The 25,836-nt window shown below is 38.7% G+C and overlaps 2 protein-coding genes across 4 annotated transcripts; both read right to left on the reverse strand.

The window, feature by feature from the left end:
* LOC149011605 (uncharacterized) lies at positions 1–25,304 on the reverse strand. Of its 3 annotated transcripts, XM_089162194.1 has the most exons (5): positions 21,914–25,304; positions 21,515–21,751; positions 17,841–17,928; positions 1,587–1,739; positions 1–684 (listed from the first exon to the last, which is right to left on the reverse strand). In XM_089162194.1, exon 1 carries the CDS (start codon positions 24,892–24,894, stop codon positions 21,916–21,918), a length of 2,979 nt encoding a protein of 992 aa, XP_089018320.1. In that variant the 5' UTR covers positions 24,895–25,304; the 3' UTR covers positions 1–684; positions 1,587–1,739; positions 17,841–17,928; positions 21,515–21,751; positions 21,914–21,915. The 3 variants fall into 3 exon arrangements, with proteins under 3 accessions (XP_089018320.1, XP_089018321.1, XP_089018322.1); XM_089162195.1 differs by lacking the exon at positions 17,841–17,928; XM_089162196.1 differs by lacking the exon at positions 1,587–1,739.
* LOC149011606 (protein FLX-like 3) lies at positions 130–674 on the reverse strand. Its single transcript, XM_089162703.1, has 2 exons — positions 524–674; positions 130–353 (listed from the first exon to the last, which is right to left on the reverse strand). Exons 1-2 carry the CDS (start codon positions 672–674, stop codon positions 130–132), a joined length of 375 nt encoding a protein of 124 aa, XP_089018829.1.
* Positions 25,305–25,836: the final 532 nt, after the last annotated feature.

The raw sequence follows: 25,836 nt of genomic DNA on the forward strand, positions 1-25,836 counted from the left end.
CCAAAAAAAAGAAGGAAAATCCTTATATCAAAATTTAAATTTCAAATCACATCTATCCTTGTGAGGTAACAACAAAAACTATCCATAACAATAGCAGGCTCTGAAAGAAAAGAAAATTATCAATGGCAGCTATGAAATTTGATAGGACCTAGCACGCATAAGTTCCTGGTGCAGCATATCAAGCTCTTGCCTCAAACTGGGAATCTGCCAATTATCAGCTTGTAACCTCACCAAGTCTTTTGTGAGGTTCTGATCTTGAACATCCAGATCCTTTTTTGAGGCATCCAGTTTCTGAACTTCCATATGCAGTTGCACAACCTCATTTTTCAAAGGCTCAACTGCTCGTAGATCAGCTACCAGTTTCAATCCCCTATCAATAAGCTCGCTAGACTAAGCTTCTCCCTCCACATGAATATCTGCAATGGTGATATTCATTAGATGCAGTTCTTCCTTTGCAAGACCTGGCTCCTGCTGCAGGGTGATATGATCCTCAGCTAGTCTTCGTTGTCAGCCAAAAACCTACAAATTTCAATATGCTGAATTTCATGTTCTTCCTCTAGCAGAGCAGGATGAGGTGGTGGAGGCAATGGGCCCCAATTAAATGGGCATTCAGGTGGGTATTCACGCCATCCATCATTCAAAGGATGTCGAGGCATACGATTTCTTCCAGCCATATGTTTTATCCTACAACAGGAAGTGCAGAATCATGGTCTATAATAAGAATATAAAACTCAATGAGAATAAACTCGAGGCCTGAAAATGACATTCTATAGGAGGATGTGAAGAAACCAACATGGATGATAAAAAACCAGGAGTCCTTGGTCCTTAGAATAACAAACGAGACCATAAAATTTATCCTTCAGTAGACATCTGGAAGAGGTTGAAAGCTTACATCATGCCAACTATGTTTCTTTGAATTTAAAAGGAAAAGTTTTAAAAGAAACTATTAATGATTCTCTGAGTGTCGTCGACAACTTTTATGCCCAAGTCTGAATATTGCTTGCAAAAAAAAAATAAGAAAATAAGAATTAGAGTTTCCCCCTGTTCAGTCTTCAGGAATCAGGGCTCAATTAACCCATTGATCCAATTGCTAAAACAACATTCTGAAAACTCCTTAAACCTGCAGCTGAAAGTTATAGTTACCATATGCTGTGCCTAATTACTATATTTTTTTTTTAATTACTGATTTTGTAGGAGAATGCGAGTCACTTAATCTGAATCGAGTATGGCCTCCATTGGAGAGATTGGCATCGAGTAGCCTATCACCCCGGCTGAGGTGGGATACCAATATAGTTGTATAAATGAGCAACAGGGAATCACCCTGAGGAAGAATACTAACTCAACAAACAGGATCAATAGCCATAGCTCGCCGGAGATGGTTTTTGATCCTATCATCCATTATACCAACCTGGGTGTCGCAGTGGCTGAATGGATTGTCTGCTATATTTTCATTTGAGAAACCAGCTGTTTCTAGGATTCATATTAATGGCAAAAACTGTCCAAGGAACAGTTGGGAAAGGTACCCAGTGCAACAGCTTGTTTCTTGATGTTAGCAGCTATATATTAACATGGTTCAAGAACTCTACCTCGAGGTGCAGTTGCAATCCAAAAAAGTTGAGCTCTCCGCAAGTTGGTACCCTTTCTTGGCCAGCTCAAATGGTCATCTCAGGGGGTTTTGATGGAGCATGGAGCTGAAGCTTGGCATATAGCCTATTTTAGGCCTTTTGAACACAATGGCACTGTCAGATTTATGGAAAAGTAAGTCAACATTAGAGTTTGATCTCAGACCATCGGTTGCAACCACTACAATGAACTAGAAGTCTAAAATACCCTAGTCTACAAAATTTATTTAGTCATGAAAAGTAGTCAAATAATCATACTTTATGTAAAAAACTCCAAGTTCCAACAATAAAATGCAGAAAGTCAAGTTGCAGTGACATATCTAGTCTTAATTGAGTTTTGCATCTTTCTATGTATCAAGTTGTTACAAACTCTGGTTGAACAAAGATCCCAAATTGAGATCTCAAGTTGAATGAGATTTCTTGTGAGTTTGGGTGGTTTTTAGTTCTCCATTGATCCCGTGTAGCCTTTTCAAAATAGTTATTGGCAAATCTCATGAGTTCTCAATCTATGATTGGACTAGTAGCTTGGGATGGTTATTCAGAGTTTTTCCTCTTCTCCTTTTGTCAAGCAAGTCAACTAATAATTCCAACCGAATGAGCAATTGTCATCAGTACAAACATAGTTACTAACTTACTATATCCCAAGGTTGTCATAATGTGGCACCACCTGGTTTCTCTGAGGAATGCGTTGGTGTCGCCTAAAGTTTTGCCTTGACAAATATGTTATATGGTGTCTTTTTTGCTGGCTACAATTTTCTTCATTACTAATATGGTTTTCTATTTCAGCTTGTCAATTCCTGACTCTCAGAACTTCTCTGGTTTTGGTTCTATTTTCCATTTCTGTTTCTATTTCCATCAAAGTTGTTAAGGCATCGCCCAAGAGTCCAAGCACCATCAGAGTATCAAGGCAATCCCTTGCTTTACTGAATGTTGATATAGCCTTAGTATGGCTAGTGGCCAATGCAACAGGATCTCAAGCAAGACCCATTGGATTTGGGCAGACATGCAGAAAGGTAGCCAAAACTAAACAGGGCGCCTAGTATTTCAACCCAGAAGGAATCTAGGGTTTTGACTTGAACAAAAGAGATGAAATGGTGTTGCAGGAGGAGCACTAGAAACTAGGGAACATACAAGGGCTCGCTACAAGTCTTGTCAGGTTAGACAATTACTAATGAAAAATCACAAATAAAGAGGAAATTGCAGTAAGTAATAATTTGATAAGCTTGCTGATAAGACCCTACTAATACCTTTGAAAATTAATACGAAAATACAAGAATTACAAGATAGAACTGGTTTGAATGGTGCCAGTCACCCCCACCCCTCACGGTGTCCCTCAACCTCCGGCTACCCAAGAATCACTCCCTATAATATTCCCTTACGGCAAAAGCTACTCTAACCTATTACCCTCCCCAATACTCATACTATATAGTTCCCTAAATTAACCACCTGACAAATATGTCCCCAAATCTCTCTCATTCAGTAGTAAATATTCTGCAATATTCTATCTATCCCTGAATCTCTCTTATTCAGTAGTAAATATTCTGCAAATCATTCGCAATATTCTACCTGTCTTTAAATCCCTCTTATTTAGTAGTAAATATTCTGCAATATTCTGCCAATCATTCTCTATTCAACAACCACCTTCTCAGGACCAGATCTGATTGCTTTCTTTATTCAGCAACCTCTTTCTCAGGACCATATCTGATTGTCTTCCCTAGATGTTGTTCGCCAAATCCAGCTTTCTTCTTGTGCTTGCGAGATACACACGAGATATAAAGGGCCTATCAATACTCCCCTCCAACAGTCTCAACTTGTCCTTAAGGTGAAAATCAGGAAATAATTTATTCAGCAATTGCACCCACGTCGCACTAGAATTTTGCCAGAATTCAAGCTGTTTCATCTCCGACGGTGATGACAAGTCCCCTTCCATCGCTACCACTATCAGCCATGGTGGTTTCGCCGGAGTTCTTGCATCCCAATCTACCTTACTTTCTATCCGGAAAAGCCTTTGTGGCCCCCTCCTATGTTTCTTCTCTTCTCTCTCTTTAGTGGAAAACTCAAATAAAACTTCCATGCCATTGTTTCAATTATTGGCGCAAGCCTGAATAGGTTTGAAATTAATCACGGCTTCATCTACAATTTTCGCCTTCGTCGATCCACTTCCTCTTCCCTGTATTGCATAGCATGGTTGTCTTCACTAAAGCTGATCGCTATTTCAGGATTGTGCGAACTCAAAATTCGTTTTGATTCTCTGCTATAACCAAAATCTATTTTAATGGCTTCTTGGATACTCACCCAAGTAAATTCCAACCAAGATTTATCATACACCCAATCTAGCACATCTCCTTCCAAATGTTGGAGAACCACACTTAACCTTCTCTCCTCCTCAATTTGGTGGTCCCAACAGAATAACAACACTTCAAGAAGCCATTCTTGCACATTGCCTTTGCCGGAAAACATAGACAATCTAGTGTCCATCTATTCCCGCAGATCGTCACTGCTCTGATACCAATTTGATAAGACCCTACTAATACCTTTGAAAATTAATACAAAAATACAAGAATTACAAGATAGAACTAGTTTGAATGGTGCCAGTCACCCCCACACCTCACGGTGTCCCTCAGCCTCCGGCTACCCAAGAATCACTCCCTATAATATTCCCTTACGGAAAAAGCTACTCTAACCTATTACCCTCCCCAATACTTATACTATATAGTTCCCTAAATTAACCACTTGACAATCTGTCCCCAAATCTCTCTCATTCAGTAGTAAATATTCAGCAATGTTTTGTCTGTCCCCGAATCTCTCTTATTCAGTAGTAAATATTCTGCAAATCATTCGCAATATTCTGCCTGTCCCCAAATCCCTCTTATTCAGTAATAAATATTCTACAATATTTTGCCAATCATTCTCTATTCAACAACCTCCTTCTCAGGACCATATCTAATTGTCTTCCCTAGATGTTGTTCACCAAATCCAGCTTTCTTCTTGTGCTTGCAAGATACACACGAGATATGAGGGGCCTATCACATGCAAATTAAACAAAATAACAAAGAAAATAGCAATATCAACCCTAAACTAGCAAGCAAGACTAAACAAGACTCAATAGGGAAACATGGGGATGGGGATCATGGCAACAGAACACCTAGTTGAGTGCAAGTTAGACAAGAATTCTTAGAAAACACCTGCTGCCCTATTTACAAAGATCCTAAAACTAACAATAAAATTCAGCAATTCATCAAAAGTGTATAGATCCTATCAAGAAAAATATAAGAGAAGAAAACAAAAATATGGGAAAGGAATGGAAGAAAAGGAACAGTAATAACAGAAGGGAAGTCAAAGGAACAAAGAGAGAAGCATAAAGGAACCCCAGGAGAACCCAAAATTAATAGAACTACTGATGGGGAAGAAAAGGGAATTTTTGGTAACAAAGGAAAACTAGAAATACTTTGTGGATGGCAAAAGAAAAAAAAATTTACTAGATAGTAATTTCCACATGAATAAAACATCACTACAAATATGAATGGAAAGGGAAGGGAAGAGAAGGTTTTCATGACAAAAGGGACCAATTTAAAGTGAAACCACTGGAAGAGGTGCTGCTGAACAAAGAAAGATGACACGGCAGCAAGGTGCTGCTGGACAGAATAAGCAGGAGGCGAACCTATGTACGCAGAAACTAAAATAGTGGGGGTAGAAAGCACTCACTGAGGGGAGTTCATGCCAGAAAAAGAAAACAAGAGTCAGAGACCAGCAATAGAAATAAAATTCTGCTTTTTCTTTATTTCATTCAATGATTCAATGGGATGTGCGTACGACATTCTTATAAGAGAAAAAAAAATTAACTCAAACACCATTTTTAAAATCCCAAAAAGACCTAGATGACTCATTATTAATGTTCTAACGCTTAGGATCAAAAAAGCTGGAAATCTAAAAAGTACAATTAAAGTGAAAATAACCCGGCCCCAATTGTTACCCATGGATGGACTCAAAACCCAATTAGACTGAAATAAACCAAATTAACAGAAAACAACCACAAGGGGCCAAACTAAACCGAAATTAAAAAAATAAAACTGCCTATGGGCGATGCTCCTCAAACCAATGGACTTTAGCAACCCAACAGCGTCCAAAGTTGTCGTCAACCCGAATAGGTGCTGCCATGTGCCAATGTCTACACTGGCATCACTGATAGACTCAAAATTGTTGCATAAGGCTGATGTCCTCACAGACGGTTAATAAATTAATGGTGAGGTTGGTTGGTTAGGTTGTCAGCTGGGTTGAAGATCTTCAGAAAGCTGCAGGGAAGAGATGATCAGGGCTTTCAAAGGGGATCTATGTGGTTCAATTTAAGTTAGTATGTGACTAGCACATGAGTAACTAGTAGAAAGTAATTAGTTGTCCTGGTGGCTTTGCTTGTGTTGCCTATCTTTTACACCTGAGACAACTAGACACCATGACAACTATAGTACCTCCTGCTGCTGCTGCAGAGTTCATGTCCATCATGACACTTGGTCTGGTGAGTCACAACTGGATTGATGCATGGTGAGTCACAACCAAGGAAGCTCCTAGGTTGGTAACATCTCTAGTTGCTAACCTGAGCTGGCAAGTAACATCCATCCTCTACCCTTTTCATCCTCTTTCCTTTTCCCTTATCATTACTATTTTTTGTTTTTCTGAAACTCCTATTAATAGGAATCCATCTACAGCCCAGATCCATCAATGGGATCATGGTTGTCAAAGCGTCCGACTAGGCACCATGGCCCATTTTTGGGTCAAGGCGACCTGATGTCGCCTTTTTGCCTTGGTTTTTGTTGCCCTCAATCACCTCACCTTGTCACCTCGACAACCATGATTAGAATTCATTAAAATTCAATCCACAGCACCCCATATCATCACCTAAATTTAACCTACCTTGCTGCCCCCATCTACCATGATAAACCTAAGTTTCAAGTTCAAACAAGTTGCTGTTTTGAAAACATGCAAAGAATATACACAAGGTCTTTTCATGGAGAACCTGCCCAGCCAAATCCAACCATCGGATCATCACCCTATTGGACCAAATTGTCCCCAAGCCCTACTAACAAAACCATTTGAATTGGGTTCCACACCCACCAGCCAATTGCCTCAATTACCTTTACCCTTCAGTCCTATTTCTATTGGGCCTAATTCCCTAATTGAGTTTGGTTCTAATTGAGATCTTAGAAGAAGTGGCACCTAGTTGATCCTATACAATTCAGGGCAACATCATAATTGTCAACAATTTGGAACAAAGGTGGGGAGGATGTATGGTGTAATGTGTGCTGAATTTGAGTCATTGAGTGAACGTTGATGGCAGGTTGGGGAGATCTAGGGTTTCTTTATTTTGGAGAGCAAAAAGGGATCCAAACATGGATGAGGAAATAAATAGAAATTAAAAGTGATTACATGAAAGGGACATGCTACGCTGCCACATAGCTGAATGACGGAGCCTTGTGAAGCTTTGATGGAATGGTAATAGAGTTTAAAGGCTAACAGTTTAGCAACAACAAGAATCTTGGCTTGGCCTCACCTAAAACCTAAGGTTTCTCAACTCTTGAAGCTTCTCTGCCCAAAAATGAAACAAACCAGTAGTTGCAGCAGCAAGCACATGAAAATGCAGGCAAAGCTTGAGAAAAAATATCAAAGAATCTGAACCGTATCCTCCTCCATTGCTGTTCCTTTTTTCTTTTCCCTTGGCAAAGCTTGAGAAAAACTATCAAATAATCTGAACCGTATCCTCCTCCATTGCTGTTCTTTTTTTCTTAACTTCTTTTTTTTTTTTTTTTTTTTTGGGGGGGGGGGGGGGGGGTGGTTCTTTTAATAATAAAACTAATGAAGTCCCAGTAAAACTAAGACTTACTAATGTAGTACTGTATTTTATTGATCAAAACAATAGCCAAATAAGACATTTCACAGGGAATCAAGTTCAAATTTGATAGACTTAAGATGAAACAAAATTCAGACGTGAAAAAGGGCTGAAACTAGAGTGGTATTACAAGGATAATAGCATAACAATACGGGCTAAATAAATCTTCAAAACAAGGGCAGAACCATGATGAAGAAATTGAAGGGACAATATGAGGGAATTGAGAATAACAATGTAACACCCGGATTTCACACCACAAGGTGGAGCGATTGGATCAAACACCAACCTACCTTGATCAAACACAAGGATTCTCCATAACGAAGGAATGCTAACAAAGCAATTTGATTTCCATTGATAAGTTGTGTCTTCACATCTTACATAAGTCTCTTTATATAGCATTCTAAAGAGACATAAACATTAATGGTAACATCCAACCACTAGCTAACACCACCTACCTATTAATAACTCAACTACTACCTAACTCTTGACAAAGGAAAACTCTTTTGACAATGAGTTCTTTTATTTTCAAACGATAACCCCTTTTATTGACATTTCAAAAACTACACTTGGGCTTAGGTCTAGACTATGAAGTTCAACATATGTGGGCTAACTTTAGCCCACTAAAACAGTCCTAGCCTATGAAAGCCATGGGCTGATTCAGGTGATAACTTTAGGCCTTTGATGGGCCTAACCCAATGGGCTTCTTCTTTCTTAAATATATCTTCAATTTTGCACCACTTACAAGTTGAAATTGACTTGGGCTTAGTGTTAGGAACTAAGTCTTATAAGTCATAACTTGACCTTTACAAGGCCTTGAGCACCCAAAGCATGGGCTGCTATATTGAGTTAAAAACTGACTTGAATAAAAGACCTAAAAGCACTAGACCATCCTTATGGTAGGGCAGAATTACTAAAGTGCCCCTGGTGCAAGCATAATATACATTGCTTGAAACAAAAACTACATATGGATGTAATCCATTTATTAATGTGCTGCTGGGCAGCAACCCTAGCAGCTTCCCATGGTATTAGTCATCCACTAGGCGTGGGCTTGGATGTTGCATAGTTGCATCATCATACCACAAGATTCTATTGCGAATTCTCTACTAGATTCTGATCCTGCGTGATATATCAAATATAATTGGAGCAAGTGGCTGAAATGTATTATTTGTTCAATTTAAATTTACCCATAGGTTTTACTGGCCGAGTTGTTTTGAAAAATTGGTGATGCAGATCTGGGATTCAAAACCCAAATCAGGTCGCTCATAGGCCACCTAAATAATAGACTACGATCAATTGAAAGGAATGGTAGTTTCTTAATTTATAGGAATCTATCTAAATAACAAAAAAGTAGAACAAACAGGAAAAGGCATCGCATGGACAAGGTGAGGAAGGCAAACACGGAAGCGAATATACAAAATATGCGTGAAACAGAGATATAAGAAATGGAATAATGGGAAATTATATATTAATTATGCAGGTAAATAATAGAAACACGGGAAAAGGGGAATGACTCAATCATTTCAACATTTGAAGTTAACCAAGAATGGACAAAAAGAGAGGCAAAAGCATTGGGGGGGGGGGGTGCTGAAACTCGGTTCACTTTCCCCACCTGTGTAAAAGATCAACGAAGAGAAGTACAAAAAACGTACTCGTGAATTGTGATATGCGAATAGTGTCTATGTGGGACCCACGTGAGGATTACGTGAAGTTACACTAAAGTAATACCACAAAAACATAAACACAATGATTTACGTGATTCCACTTTGCCTACATCCATGGGCATAACGAGACTTCTTCATTATGACAATGGAAACATACAACATATACAGTGCTCGGATTTATAACCAAACCCAACCCTGTATCCAAAATTGGATACCCCTGTACACCTTCTCTCAACCCTGGAAGAGATTACAAACCAACCGACTACTTCAACAATAATTATTATGCTAAGTTTTGTTCTCTTACTTCTTGTTGTTTCCCACACCACCCCCCCCCCCCCAAAAAAAAAAAACCATTTATAAATGGGGGGCCCGAGGGGGGGAGGAAAGGATCTCTCACATTTCTTTCCTTCCTTCTCTCCTTTTTCTTTTTATTTTGTTGTCTTACTTGAGCAGCCCATGTGAAAAAAATGCATGGGAGTCTCGTTGTCAAACATTGACACTACCAACAACCCACCTTCCTCAATGAGAAGGACCTACAAACTCTTGTTCTGACTCATAAGAAGGAACTGGTCATGCCGGCCATGCTTCTGTATCCGTACGCATGTTATTTACCATGACGATTACCAAAACTTCTACACGCTGTAAAATTGTTCACCGTATTTTACCAATCCTACAACCCGGTAGGTAGCTTACCTTCATTCTTCACTATGTGCATTGGAAGTACGTGTATAATTCTAGGTATATCATCGTCATGCATGTACCATCTATATACACCACTTGTGTTGCAATTCCATATCTACCGCCTAGTGTAACTATTTCGGTAGCGCTAGTCCCTCGAATGACTGTCTCTCAATCATAACATGAATTCTCCTTCGCACTGATAATTTTGTTCCATCATGCGATCACTCCACTTACATGGTTTCAACATCCATTGGTTTTTAGATACTTTTATGTACTGATGTGGTTGTAGGTAGATATTCCACCATCTACATTCCATCATCTGTTTGTATTGAAAAAATTGGCCCCAACCGCTTTAGTCACCGTATTGCCACCTAGGCACCACTTTATCGCCCTATCGCCTAGGCGGTGCCCCAACCACATTGATTGCCTTCTTGCCTTTGACCATAGAAGAAATTTTGGACGAAATTTGAAATGCCTACATTTTTGGAAAACGAAACAAAAAACCAAAAATTTAGGTAAAGTTGTATGTTTTGACCAAAACGATATGATAGACCTCTCATAACTAAGGTGTATAAGTGTAAAAATAAGGAGAAGAGAACACTATCACTTCCGGTGGCTGAAGAGGACAAAAGAAAAGGAGGGACAGCTGGCAACATTCTATTGGATAACAATCATTACTCTGCTCCCAGCACTGCTGCAGAAGAGACAGACCACGTGGCAGAGGATGAGTGGGAAGGCATGGAATAGTTTGTTAGAACAATTAGGGTATGTAAGGAGAGGGACAGGAGAGAAGAGGGGGGAGAAAAGAGAAGGAACAAGCGAGGCTTGTGGGAGAGGGAAGACCTCTCGGAGGAGCTCAGTTGTGTGGGAGCTATTCTGGTTAGCTGCTGAGTCTTTTACTTTGTTGTTTTTATCAGATTAAGTAATAGAGAGTAGAATCAACTTGTGTTCTTAGTATTGTCAATTCAGATATTACTAAATGAATGCAGCTACTGTTCTTGGTTGTTCTAGTTAAAACGTTCTGTTACTGTTATCTTTGAATTGTATTCAGCAACTAGTAGAGTGTCTTCTTCAGTTCTGGATATGGATTAATGAAGTTTACACCGAGGCTCTATCACGATACATCTTTAGTTATAAAATCATGTGTTTCGAGCGGAACTTGCGAAATTACGCAGGTTCCGCCAGTTTCGAGCTTTTCCACCCCTCGAGTTTGGACCTTTTTTCTAATTTCTCTTGCATTCTACCCCCATTTCACCTCATTTTAGCAACTTCTTTGCATTCCTCCTCAACTCTTGCTCCTCCATTGTTGGGTTTTCAAGAATCAAACAAGGCTAGTTAACAAAGTTCTCCAACTTTATTTTGTTTTGTTTATGGCTCAAATCAACTTAGATTGCTTTCAAATTAAAGTATGTCTAGTATTGAGTGTTGATCTATGAATTTTGTGTCAAAAATAATTTTTGGTTCTTCCTAGTATTTTTTTTATTTTTCTGTTACTAAAAATTATTTTGTAAATTATATATATTGCTAAAACTGTATATGTATACTTGTATAGTAGACGTATAAGCTTCAAAGTACTGTATGTGAGACGCCATATTGTTGTGATGCTGTTGAATATTTTGCAATGAATTATCTATTTTTATTATTTGAGATTTGAGATATAAAATTATTTAAATATTAAAAAATATTAATTAATTCTGTTTTAAAATTTTAAAATAGGAGAGTATTAGTGGAAGCATGTATACAATTTTTGGAGCATGTTGTGGAGCTTTTCAAGATAATTCATGTGTATTTTATATATTTTTTAAATTATTTAGATATTAAAAATATTTATTTATTTTTGTTTTATATTTAAAAATAGGAAAATATTATTAGAAGCATGTATGTAATTTTTTGAGCATACAAGATACTTAGTGTGTATTTCTTGTTTCAGGCACTCTTTCAAAGATGTCAGACATAACTTGGCAAAACTGGAGGCCATTGAGAGTTGATAGAAAGAAAAGCAAGTGCAATTATTGCGAGAAACAAATAGGAGGACGGGTCTAAAATGGTGGGAGATCTCACGAGATCTTGCTTTTTCAAATAAGCAAGACAAGATGGAGATCGAGAGCAAAGAGTTGGGATATCTCACTCAAGATCTCGCCATATCTAGCCATATCTGCCCGGATCTCGCCATATCTCACTGGAACTTTCAATTTTTGCCCTTTTTTTTGCTGATTTTGGCTGGATTTTCACTTGCAACTACTCTTAGCACATCTGCAATATTGAAGGAATATCAATCATTATTTGCTTATCTTATGAACTTATGATTTAATGACTTATATAAAACTTCTAATTACATGTTGTATAACCTTACATTCCCTAATCCTACAACATTTCGGTTTCATATTGTGGGTAGACTTAGAAATCATACTTAGGATTGTTTTCCAACAAATCCAAGGCCACCAATGTGTTCAAAAGGCCTTAAATAGTCTAAATACCAAGTTTCAGCCCAATTAGAACTCCAAAACCCATCGAGATGGGCCACCGAATTGACGCCAAAAAATCATATATCTAGACCGAGATCTCGCCAAGATGGTCGAGATTTCAATTTTTCAAGGTGGCTAGATCTCGCTCGAGAGTGAGATCTTCTACCATGCCTTTAGATTGAAGGTGCATCTAACTAGGGGAAACAGGGATGTAGTACGATGCCAAAAGGTACCCTCAGAGGTCGAGAAGTATTGGCCTTATACTTGGTTGGGGGAAAGCAAAAGAGGAAAGAGAAGAGAAAACAGACGGAGAAGTTCGAGGATGCATGCCTAGATGACCTTCCAGAGATAGGAGAGCAGGATTTTGATTTATAGGAGCCAGGAGAGTATGGATGTGACCCTGACCCAAAGTTCGAACAGATGAGGAGGGTGATGATGATGAGTAGGGAGCAAGCAAGGGTTGATGACATGAGTAGGCAACAGAGGGCTATGAGTTGTAAGTCCTCTAGAGAGCCAGCAAGTATGGGAGGCACACGCAGCTCCCAAGTTCTTATAAGGAGGAGTCAAAGTGTGAGGGAGGAAATTCCTATCCCACGGGCGCCAACAAGGGGTCCAGCTTCATCAACAAATTCTACATATCCGGATCTTGAGATTCTTCATAATGATCTGGCCCTATTTAGGAGGCCTGAGCACAAACAAAGAAAGTTAAAGCACTTATGGGGGAGAATGAAGGAGAAAGTGGGGATGGCTTTCTCCAAATGGGTTATATACCATGGTATTCCAACACATACAACCCAAGGGCCCTACTATAGGGATATGAATAAGGAGATAAGCAAGGCTAGGAGTGGTGTACAAGGGCCCACTCCATATAAAATATATAATGTCTATTTGCCTAAGCATAAAGAGGACTTAAATGAGTATATTAATGGATTAAAGCCCATGTGAGCTTATTATGGAGTGATTGTGATGGCTAATGATTGGACTGGTCCCACAAAATAGTCCATCATCAATTTCATATTGAATTGTGATGGGAGGACAATGTTCCTCAAGACAGTAGATACATCCAATGAGAAGAATGATGCAAAATACATTCATAAATTATTAAAGCAAGTGGTGAAGGAGGTTGGAGTGGAGAATGTGATCCAAATTGTGACTCATAATGGCACCAACTACAAGAAAGCTGGGTTGAAAATACAGAGGAACCCCAAGTATCAAAACATGCTTCTACTTCTAGCACTACTTTTCATTTTTAATACGTATATTACATATTTACATTACATGTACACTTTATGACTTTGTATTGATGCCTTGCTCCATGTGCTACTCATTGCATTGACTTAATGCTAAAGGACATGGGAAAGGTTACACTTGTGAAGAAGACCGCGGATCAAGCCTGACAAGTTAGCACCTTCATTTATAACCACACATATGCATTAAAGATGATGAGGGACAAAGTGTCAAGGTGACTTAATAAGGCAAGGCATAACTAGATTTGCTACCAATTGGATAGTACTACAGAGCTTTGAGAGTAAGAAGACTGGTCTTAGAAGCATGTTTTCATCAGAGCAATGGTTTAACTGGGAGGGTTCTTCATCCGTAGGAGGAAGGAGAACACAATTGACCATACTCGATGACAATTTCTAGAATACCGTGAGGACAGTGGTGAAGATGTTGAAGCTTGTGATGCATGTGTTGAGAATGGTAGATCAGCAGAGAAGACCTACTCTACCACATATATGGGCTGCAGTAGATAAGATGAAGCAACAAGTTGCTTAGGTCTACCCACAAGGCAATAAGAAAATCCTCGACATCATCCAAGTTAGATGGGAGTCTATGTTGCAACATCTACTACATAAGGCTAGTGTGTTGTTCAATCTAGGAATCAATTTAATTTTCATTATGTTATCACACTATTAAGTATTGACTATTCTCTCTTATTTTTGTTTTTTCTTACACAGCATACTATTTAAATCCCAAGTACCATTACAAAGACAATCTTGGGATGAGGCAACATTTGATGGATGCCGTCCAAACTGTAGTAGAGAAGTTGGAACCAGATCCATCTAAACAGGCAATCATCCATATGAAGGTGAGATAGTGATTCGATATTAACAATTCATAGTTTTATAATAAGTTATTAAGTTAATTTAATTATTAATCTAGTGTATTGTCTTTTTTTTTTTAATATATTAGATAAAGGCATTTAAGGATGCCACTGGGAGCTTCAGTCGTTCCATGGCCGTGTCGGGACAGGAATCTGCCACTGGGGGTAAGTCAATTCATTATATATTTAATTAATTATATTCTATCTTTGTCTTAATTATTTAAGTATTGAAATAACTTGGGAGTCTATGTTTGTTACAGCTGAATGGTGGTTGCAATTTGGATGTGACTCACCCCACTTGAGTAAGATTGCAAGTAAAGTGCTCTCCTATATATGTTATGCCACTAGTTGTGAGCAAAATTGGAGCACCTTCAGCCTCATCCACTCAAAGAGGCGCAACCAATTGGGTGTGAAGCGTCTAGAGGACCTTGTCTACTTACACTATAATACGAGACTAAGGAAGGATCACATTAGACACGGGTTGTAAAGAGAGAGTAACAATATCGAGTTGGCTGGCATATTTGGGATGGATGATGATGATAACCCAGTAATTAACTGGATCAAAGACAGTGGATAGCCCTTGCTGGATGAGGAGGGGGGTTATTCCAGTAAACAAATTGCAAAGGAGATGGGGGTTGATGCTGCAAACTTCATGGCCTAGGAGGGGAGTGCACATACAGTGCCATCCCATCCATTCATTCCACTCCCTAGTGCATCTACTCAGAGTGAGGATTTGATTGTCTAGTACGACATCGAGGATGATGCGACTCAGGCACCCCCTGACGACGATGATGAGGATGATGACGATAAACGAAGATGATGATGATGGAGGGGTTGAGGAGGGTGTTGGACCTCATGATCAGGATTTAGATGATCCTAAGGACAGATCACTAGCACCAGCAGTACATGAGAATCAGGGAAGGGGAGGATGACCATCGAGATTCACAGGCAAAAGTCAGTTCACCCAGGTGACACGGGATTCAGACCATACTGGAGCTGCATCTCGAGGCAAAAACGTTTCCTCGACATATTCGAGAAAGGGGAAGGGGAGACAGCATGGAGGATAGAATTGAACATAATTTCTAAGTTTGGAGGAAATCCAAGTCATGGTCTTAAGACTTTTTCCTCTTCAATTTCCAACATTGTTCTTTCAAGCTCCAACAGCAATTAAACAACCACAGCAGCCTACTACCAATTCCAAGTACAGCCCCTACCCTCCCCATTCCAGCCCCCTTTCTCCCTCTCCCTTAACACACGCAAGTCTCCCACACCATTTCCCTCTACCACAGACTTCCCAAGCCCCATTCTAAACCCTGTGGCACCCTTATGAGTTAGGACCTCTTCCCTTTTAACCCTAGTTCATCCCCCACCCTCCCTTATCCCAAACCCTAGATACCTTCCCCCTTCCCCTTTCTTCTTCTTTTCTAGCCTGCGGCAGCATAGGAAAACCATTAAGCCTAAAATCCAGAATTTTACCTACCCCCAGAACACCTATATCTCTCCAACCCCAACTCCAATCACCTTACCCTTTTAGGATTAGTTTCCCCCCCCCCCCTTTCCCCCTCTTCTCCCACACTGTCCCAATCCCCCCCCCCCAAAAAAAAAAACCCTTTAGGACTCTTCAAACCAATCCTAAACCAACTAGGACTGACCTAAACACTCTACACCAAACCTGAAATTATAAATCCCCAACAACAGTCCTCTTTCAACCCCATTCGAACCCTAGAATTGCATTTTTAGACCCACAACATTTCTGTCCAGTTCTGGAACTTCAATACAGCAGTAGCCAAACCTTGGTAACCCCTCTCTGAAGCCCTAAAACCCCTAAGACTTGAACTTATACTTACTATCATGTCTGAAACTCAAAATTTACAGCAAGGATACAAGCTTCAAACCCCATTCCCTTTTGGGTCTAAACCTGGCGAACCCTTCTAGGGTACTGTTTTGTTACCTAAAACCATAATTCCTCCAAGATATCTCCTTTAAGACTACTGGTTCCCCAAGAGAGGATCCTCGAGTGAATCTAAATCTAGGGCAATATCATCACAAGGTAAACCGTTTTGGTTTACATCACCTTAACTCATACATTACTGTTCGGATAACTCTGTTTATACAATACACATGTTCCACATTCAAATTACAATCCAAAGGTACAACTCAAGACCCAACGGTTACAATGTCCACCTAATGCTAAATTGTCTATATGTGCAAAGCAGCTCAAACTAGATGGAAGAAATATCTGGCAGCAGCTTCTCTGATAAAAAAATCCAGCGAAATGTTGCCGGATTGGAGCTGGCAGCAAGCAACTAGGCAAAACTGTTGAAACTCAAGCAAGGTCTGTCAAGTTATCTTGACTCGAGCTAAACCTGCCCCCTTTTTAATACATTAGTTTGGTGAAGGTCCCAGTCAAACTCAGATTTAAGTTCAAGAGCTTGACTTAACCAAGATCTCAACCAAAGTTACGTACTTAGGTAGTTTTTAATTCGCCCCTGGTTTCATCATGCTATCTCAAAAGAGCAAGATATCTTGAGATCTTGTGAGTTCTCGTTCTATGCCACTGTCACTATGAGTAGAGTTGTAATTGCTCAATTGAGCTCATAATTGTTGAATAAGATCTTTATTTCACCTTTTGTTTTGGAAGGAGAGAGATGTTGTCCTCTCCAACCCCTTCCATCAATTTATTCATTCAGTTCAAGGATGCCATATTCAAACTCTTGAAGTTCTCTCTATTTTCTGGATTTTCTTCATAAAGAAAGAACTTCATAATTTGTTCAACCTTTTCTTCTTGACAATCTTCAGTAAACAGTAAGCCGAATCATCCCCAACCCCAATTCTTCTTCTTCTAATCATCAACACTATAAATCCTAGCTTTTTCCATATCTCCAAATGGTCAATACCCAAATCCTGCCTAGACCTAACCAAAACCAGTCATTAGAAAGTTTTTGTGTTTGGACAGAATTTCAGTATCCACCTTAGCAGAACTCAATACAAAGCCCTGGCCCAAATTCCTACTTAAAATCCTAGTCTCCCCATGATTCCATGTCTAGAAACCCGGAAACTAAACCCTACTCTGCTGCTTTTGCAACAAAATCCCATGATTAACGCATCAAGAAACCTTTAGTGCTAGGTTCCCCTCTGCTCACTTGACATAACCCCATCATCAAATGCTAACCTACCAAACCCTAACCTTAGTTTTCACTTAAACCCATCTTGACCACACCCAACATTCCAGTTGACCTGTATCCTGGATAATGGATTCTCGTTGGATCCTTTTGAATCCAGAAATACATTACCATTAACAATCCCTAACACGTTTGACTGAAAAACAAACAATAGGAACACCAAAAAAACAAAAAACAAACAGAACAGCAGCCTCTTATGCTAAGTTTATGTAAATGAAAGGAAAATATGGAGAGAAAGAATTACCATCATGGCTGTAAAATTTGAAGTAACAAGCTCAATTGGATTGCTCTTTGCAGCAACTCTGAAAGGGAACTTCTCAACCCAGATCCCACTGGGGGAAAAAAACGGGACAGAAGATCCATGAGATGTTATCCTTTAACTAATTTGTCATTCAACTTATTTAAGTGCTTCAAGAAACGAAATATAAATGCTTCATATGTGATGGTGACAACCCCCTCTTTCACTTATGATAAATTTTCAGTGATTCTGTACCGTACCAAAATCTTCAGCAGATATTAAGTGGCCCTTTATAGATGAAATCAATGAAGAAGCACTAATTATTCAAGTTTTCCATCAGGCTTGGAAAGATGTAGGATCTAGTTCCCTCAATACAATTGCATGCCCATCATTAACTAAACGCAGATTACCTTAAAAAAAGCCAATCCACCACAAAAAAAAAATTATCAATTCTTTTCCTAAAGTAGGAAAACGAAAATGCTAAGTTTATCCGTTCACCCCACCTAGAAAGGCTTATCTGGTAGGCTACTATACCTGCCACATGGCGTGCCAGATGGGATCCAAGTTCTGAAGACGGGTAGATTCCAGGGTCCTCCACTCAAGTCAAATTCAGCCTTGTTAGAAAACAAGCATTAAATAATCAAAACAACAGCTGAACTAGAACAAAGAAAAGAGAGAAGAAGAAGAAGAGAAGAGAGATGAAGAACTAGTAGAAGAGGCCTGTGATTCTTGCTTTAAGAGTCTAGAATCATAGAGCCCTTTTATTTATAGCTTCTAATGAATTTAATACAACTTGAGGGACAAGTAATTGTCCTCTAGAAAAAAAGAAACAAAAAATTACAGCTTTTGTAATTTCCTAGCTCCTAAAATAGAAAGTTATGAAAATAGAAACTACCACCCAAATAGAAACTATGCTTTTTTAGAAACTACCAAAACTTATGTAGAAAGACTCCTACATTAGAAATAGAAACTATGCAGTTTTTTACTGTTCACGTGAATAGTAACAGTTTTTACTGTTCACATGAACAGTATTTACTGTTCACGTGAACAGTAACTGTTCATGTGAACAGTAAAATAGTCCAGACTTGCATATACTTCAACACTCCCCCTCAAGCTGAAGTGTACACAAAGAAAACTTCAGCTTGCACAATATGAATAAACTTGAAAGGTAGCACAAATCTTGAATCATATAGCAATGGCAGACGTCGATAAACACTGAGAAAACTTCACTCAGGAGATAATCAACACCAACTTTAAAAAAAAAAAAAATTTAATTCTTCATGTTGAAAGAACCATCCAATAATGAAAACAAATCGATGATGTTGAAGACGAACAAAGTCCAAAGTATAGCAAGATCAAAGACACTATCCACATAATGCCGGTAGTAAGGAGAAATATCCACACTAAATCTTCAAAATTGTAATTCCAAAGTCCATATAAATGCTTTGCAAGAAGCCAAGTAGTAGGTAGGCAAAAAGCACTATTCATATAATGCCGGTAGTAGGGAGAAATATCCACGCTAAATGTTCAAAAATGCAACTCCAATGACCATATAAATGCTTCACAAGAAGGCAAGTAATAGGTAAAGTATGGGTAGGTAAAAGGCAATATTAAATACTGTGGACCAAGTAGGTAGGTAAAAAACAGTATAAGTTACTATGGACCAAGTAGGTAAGGTAGTATAGGTTACTACGGACCAACTAGGTAGGTAAAAGACAGTATGAGTTACTATGGACCAAGTAAGTAAGATAAAAGACAATATGGGATATTGTGGACCAAGTAGGTAAAGTAAAAGACAGTGTAGGTTACTGTGGACCAAGTAGGTAAGGTAGTATGGGTTACTACGGACCAAGTAGTTAGGTAAAGGACAATACAGGTAAAGATAGGTAATGATATTGTTGTAGAATGCCATAAGTTGAGGATAAAGATCTTCACAAATAATATCCATCAGCACATCTTGAGTAGATATAAAATAAGATACCATTCTCCCCCTCACGTGTAGCATTACACGTGGACAATTAATGATGACCAGTGACAAACATCTTAAAGTATGAGCACAAAAGAAACCCAAAAAGGAAAAGTAGCAGCCACAAAGCAGTGTATTATTCACCAATAAAGCTGATCAAGCAGTAGTAAATCATCTCACAGGACAAAGTCTTGTTCACCAGGGGAAGAGAACAAATTCTGGACCACCACTAACCTTTAGGCAGGAACAAATTAGATCAGGAAAAAAAAATATTGAACCAGCTTGGAATCTCAAAATTGCAGTAGTCGCTACAGCAATCCTCTCAGAAGAAGTGCAATAACAGTAGTTGCAAAAGCAAATAATATCAGATCTCGGACCATAGCAACAAACTTCTGCTAGATTTGAAACTCTAACAGATCTTGATATGAAGGAAAAGTAGTCCGGTCTTTGTAGAAGTTTTAGATAAAAAGAAGGCTAAACTTGTTTTTGAAATAAACAACGGAAGCAGTAGTAAAGCAAGACGATAGCAGCAGAATTTTTCAGAACAGAGAAATTCATTGAAACAGGGTACTAGTATACGACTTGCAGCAGAACTTATAGCACAAACAATGGAAAACAATACTTAGGTCTTGCAATCCGAATTATGGGCATATCTTCGCAAGAATCAAGAGGAATCCCATGACATCAGTATAGTGCAGATCGAACTTCAAATTTGCACAAAAAAAAAAAAGGTAGTAGCAGCCTCAGTTGAATCAAATAGGTAGATATATCCTCAGAAAGCTTGGGGCCTTTTTTTAGTATTAATACATAGATACTTGGTGCTTCAAAAGTTAAAAAAGGACAGCCATGCACAATTACTGCAGCAAAGGTTGGGGCTACCCTAGATAAGAAAAAGGGAAAAAAATTGGGCATCCAAGAGAGAGAAAACAGTCCCTAGGTTGATTAAACTTGCTCTGATACCATGTTATAAAACAAGCATTAAATAATCAAAACAACAACTGAACTAGAACAAAGAAAAGAGAGAAGAAGAAGAAGAGAAGAGAGATGAAGAACCAGTAGAAGAGGCCTGTGATTCTTGCTTTAAGAGTCTAGAATCATAGAGCCCTTTTATTTATAACTTCTAATGAATCTAATACAACTTGAGAGACAAGTAATTGTCCTCTAGAAAAAAGGAAACAAAAAATTACAGCTTTAGTAATTTCCTAGCTCCTAAAATAGAAAGTTATGAAAATAGAAACTATGCTTTTTTAGAAACTACCAAAACTTATGCAGAAAGACTAATAAATTAGAAATAGAAACTATGCAGTTTTTTACTGCTCACGTGAATAGTAACAGTTTTTACTGTTCACGTGAATAGTAACAATTTCTATTCACGTGAACAGTAATATGAACAGTAAAATAGTCCAGACTTGCATATACTTCAACAAGCCTGATAAGAAACTGGAAAAATAAAGCTCGAAAATCCAAGTACCACCAAGAGCATGCACAACAGAAAACATGGACTACAAAGAGAACGCATGCCAATATATGGAGGTTTATATCATTGAATTTGCCTCTAAAATTCAACATGCAATTTCCAAATCATTCTGCCAAATCATATAGCAAGATAAACAACCCAAATGAAGATTACACTCAACACTAGAGGTAACTTTCTGAAATGAAGGCAGTTTTTTCTTTATATTTTGGGAGAAAAAGAAGTGGAATAATTACTCACTTTAAACCTGATCCTGTAGAGCCAGAGAAACAGGAAACTGGAAGTCTGATGAAAATATGGCAGCTTTGAACCACTTTTGTAGTATGTGCACCTCTTTCCCTTTAATTGATTCTCACTACTCAAAGAGTGAGGGATAAGGTCATAACCATCCTTTCTAAGAATTTGAAAGTAATGTGCTCACTTGGATGGTGCTCAGTGCGGTAACTTTTAAGGAAACTTTTCGATCCCAGCATCTACCTGAAGGAAACAAAATAATAAAATTAAATTAAATTTATTTAAATAAAAATTAAAAAAAATAAAAAATAAAAAACCCTCCAGACATTCTCCTTGCAAACAATAATCAGTCACAGAATCATATTATCTTTATGGAAAAATATATACTTCAAAATGGAAACTCACTTTCACTCCATAGATCTTTCTGATGATTGCTTTACAGTACCAAATTCTTCACCAGACATCATAGTGGAAATTAATGAAGAAACACTTGTAACATCTCCATAATGCTTTGGAAAAAATGTAAGAAGTAACCCCTTTAGTTCTTGATACTTTTTAACCTTTGACAAAAATTCCCCAATAATAGAAACAGTACAGGTATCAGGTGGAACATCTCTTTGTGCCATCTTCTGAAGAAATTCCATTGCGTTTTGGATCTCATTGACTCGACAAAACCCATGGACCATGGTATTAAATGTAACTGTATTTGGTAGGAACCCTTTTCCTTCCATTTCTGCAAAAAATCTTGTGGCTTCTTGCAGCAGCTCCTTCCTGCAAAGGCCCTTGATCATCGTGTTGTAGGTTACAATATCTGGCTCCATTTCATTGAATAAAGTTTGTGCATCTTCAACTTTACCAGCTTCCCAAAGTCCATCCAGTAATGTATTCCATATATGAGTGGTGGGCTTGAGGCCTTTGTGCTCCATTTCCTGAATGAATCTCAAAGCCTCATCTATTCTCTTCGTTTTGCACTGTCCAGCAATCAACACATGGTAGGTGATAACATCCGGCACAAGACCATTACCCAGCATAAAGTGAAATAGTTTTAAGGCATCATCCACTTGGCCTGCTGAAGAATACCCATCTATTAACGTATTGTATGACATAATATCAGGCTTCTCACCCATATGGGTCATACGGACAAACAATGCATGTGCTTCTCCAACCTTCCCCTGTTTGCAAAGAGCACCCATCAATACGTTGAATGTTGTGACATTCGGGTAAATTCTTCGACCCATCATTTCTGAAAAACAGCTAGAGGCTTCATTCCACTGGCATGCAATGCAATGGGCATGAATTAGATGGTTATAAGTGAGGACATCAGGCGAAATTCCTCTATCAACCATGTCATTGAAAAATTCCCTGGCTTCCTCATACAAACCTGAACTGCAAAGTCCATGAATCATTGAGTTGTAAGCAATTACATTTGGGGGAATTCCTTGAGTCAGCATCTCATTCAAGAGATTACGAGCAGCCTCAACCCTACCAGACTGGCATAATCCACCAAGAAGGGTACTGTAGGTAATAACCGTAGCCTTCAGTCCTTTTTGGGGCAATTCCCTGAAAATCCTTACAGCCTTGTCTATTCTTCTATTCTTGCAATACCCATTTATCAATGTGGTGTAGCTGATAAGATCATGAGAAAGCCCTCTTGCCAGCATGGAATCAAAGAGTATTATTGCATCATGTATTTCACCAGCCGAAAAATATGCATCTATCAGTATATGGTAGGTAACTCTATCAGGTTCATTGCCCCTTTGGATCATCATTTCTAACAGCCTGCGTGCTTCTTTGATCTTCCTTTCATCACAGAGGCCAGTCATTAGGATGTTAAATGTCAGAACATCAGGAAGGATATTTTGATCCAGCATTTCACCAAAAACTCTACTCGCTTCTTGCAACTGCCCCAGATTGCAGAAACCATGTATGAGAGAACTATAAGTGACAACATTTGGAAAAATTCCTCTTTTAACCATTTCATTAAGAAGCTCTTTAGCTTCTTTCATAAAGCCCAAATTACAATGACCATGAACTAATGAATTATAAGTGACGACATCTGGAGAAATTCCTTTATCTACCATCTCATCAAATAGAGCCTGTGCTGCCTCAAGTCTACCAAATTCAAACAATCCATGCATTAAAGTGGTGTAATGGATAGTTGTGGGCTCCAACCCCTTATGACACATTTTCTCAAACAACCTCACTGCATCATCTATCCTCCCACTACAGCAAAACCCATTTATTAACGTATTATAGCTGACAACATCCAATGCAAAATCCTTAATCACCAAGGAATCAAAGAGCTTGACAGCAACATCTACCTTGCCTACAGAGCAATACCCACACATCAAGGTGTTATAGGATTCCTTATTGGGGTTTTCCCCTTTGCGAATCATAACAAACAACAGTCCATGCGCTTCTCGGGCCATCCCTTCCTTGCAGAGAGCATGCATCAATATATTATATGTTATCACATTAGGGAAAATACCTTGACATATCATTCGGTACAAAAATCTCGTGGCCTCCTTATGATGGCCAGATAAGCATAACCCATGAATGAGAGAACTGTAGGTAGTGACATCAGGTGATAATCTCTTATGTGTCATTTCTTGTAAAAGCCCCAGTGCGACATTCACTGATCCATCTTTTGATAGACGGTCAATAACCATGTTGTAGGCTATCACATTTGGTTTGCAACCAAGCTTTTCCATTTTCCTAAGTAAGCCAAGAGCCATAGCTGTCTTTCCGGATCGACAAAACCCATTAATGACATACCCATATGTAATTACATCGGGTGAGCAACCCAATTCCCTCATTGTCTCAAGTAATCTACTTGCATCAAATATCCTGTTAGCATTACAAAGACCCTTAATCAAAGACGTAAAAATTACAGTGTCGGGATCATAACCACATTTCAGCCTACATCCAAAAACAGCAAAACCCATGTCAACAAAATTCATGTAGCAATAGCAGTGAAGCAGAACCGTTAGGGTGTATTTATCCGGTAAGATTCGAATGGAAACCATCTTCCTATACAGAGAAACCACAGAAGAGTACCGCTTACTCCTGTAAATTGCTCTTAAAACAAGATTAAAGGTATAAACTGACGGAGTTGGCCGTAACTCAATCATTTGATTAAACAAATCCAATGCATCTTCATAACCAACATAACTTGACTGAAACAAATCAGCCACATAAGCTTCAAATCCATTGACCTGATCACGACGATCAGATACAGAATTATTTACGATTTGAGAATCTATATCCACTCCAGCTAAATCCTCATAAAAAGAATGAAGAGAGCGTAAGGAGAGCCTACTAGTTCTTGCAAGACCGCTGAAGCAACACAATGAAGTAAGAGAAGAAAATGAAGCTCTCAACACCATTTCATCTGCAACACAAAGGATCCTTTTGATTGCTACTATCTTCTCTTGAATTCTGAAAACAGAAAAACGGGTTTCAATGCAATTATAACTACAACCGCAGCGAAGCTCTATCTGCTTCTCCGTGCGGCATTAGAGTTGAAATCGAATTCATGTCGCCGGCTCTGGGTTTTCCGTCGACTATCTGCCTCATTGAACCCTCCATCCGCTCATTAGGATTGAAATCACCCGTTCGAATGCCATCAAAACCGGAGAATCTGAACCCAATCAGATGAGCTCTTCCAATTGCGGAAACGACAAAACTCTGCCTCTAGTGCTAGAAATGAGTTTCAGAATCCGGCACGATTGAGAAGCCGTAAGTTGCAGTGACGGGTTGAAAGACGTGAGGGTGGGCGGTTGAAATCTCAACCCGAATGGGGAGATTAAGGGCGCGTTTGCGAATTTCCTTAAAAATACGTTTTTGGGGTTCTTTGTTATTTGTGCACAGAAAAACGAATTTTAGAATTTTTGTTAAAATGATTTGTTCTTATTTTAGGGTAATTTTCATCTGGACCCCTTGAGGTTTGGTCTAGGTCACTTTTAATCCAGTTTAAGTTTTCTTTTGCATATGGCTCCCTATGGTTTCATGAAACGATTAAATAAGGGCAAGTTTAACAGAAACTGTTAATTCAATAATTTTTGTGACGAAAATGCCCTTTTTTCCAATTTATTTGTTTTAGTTTTTTTTCTTCTTTTTAATAAGTTTCTTTTTTTTATTCAAATAAAAAATGTAAAAAATTCATTATTGATTGTGAAAGGAGTCTCTCCGTCTTCTCCATTGTCGCCAAGAACTCAGCCTTGTTGCAGCTGACTTCAAAAGCTTTGAAGACGAAGCAGAAGAAGAGCTCTTTGAAAAGAGATCTCAAAAATGTTAAAACCCAAAACCTGAAAATGACGGCAAGAACG

The sequence above is a fragment of the Hakea prostrata genome, chromosome 7 (assembly GCF_041222555.1).
Source record: "Hakea prostrata isolate BN-2017 chromosome 7, UWA_Hpros_2, whole genome shotgun sequence".
Classification (NCBI taxonomy): Eukaryota; Viridiplantae; Streptophyta; class Magnoliopsida; order Proteales; family Proteaceae; genus Hakea; species Hakea prostrata.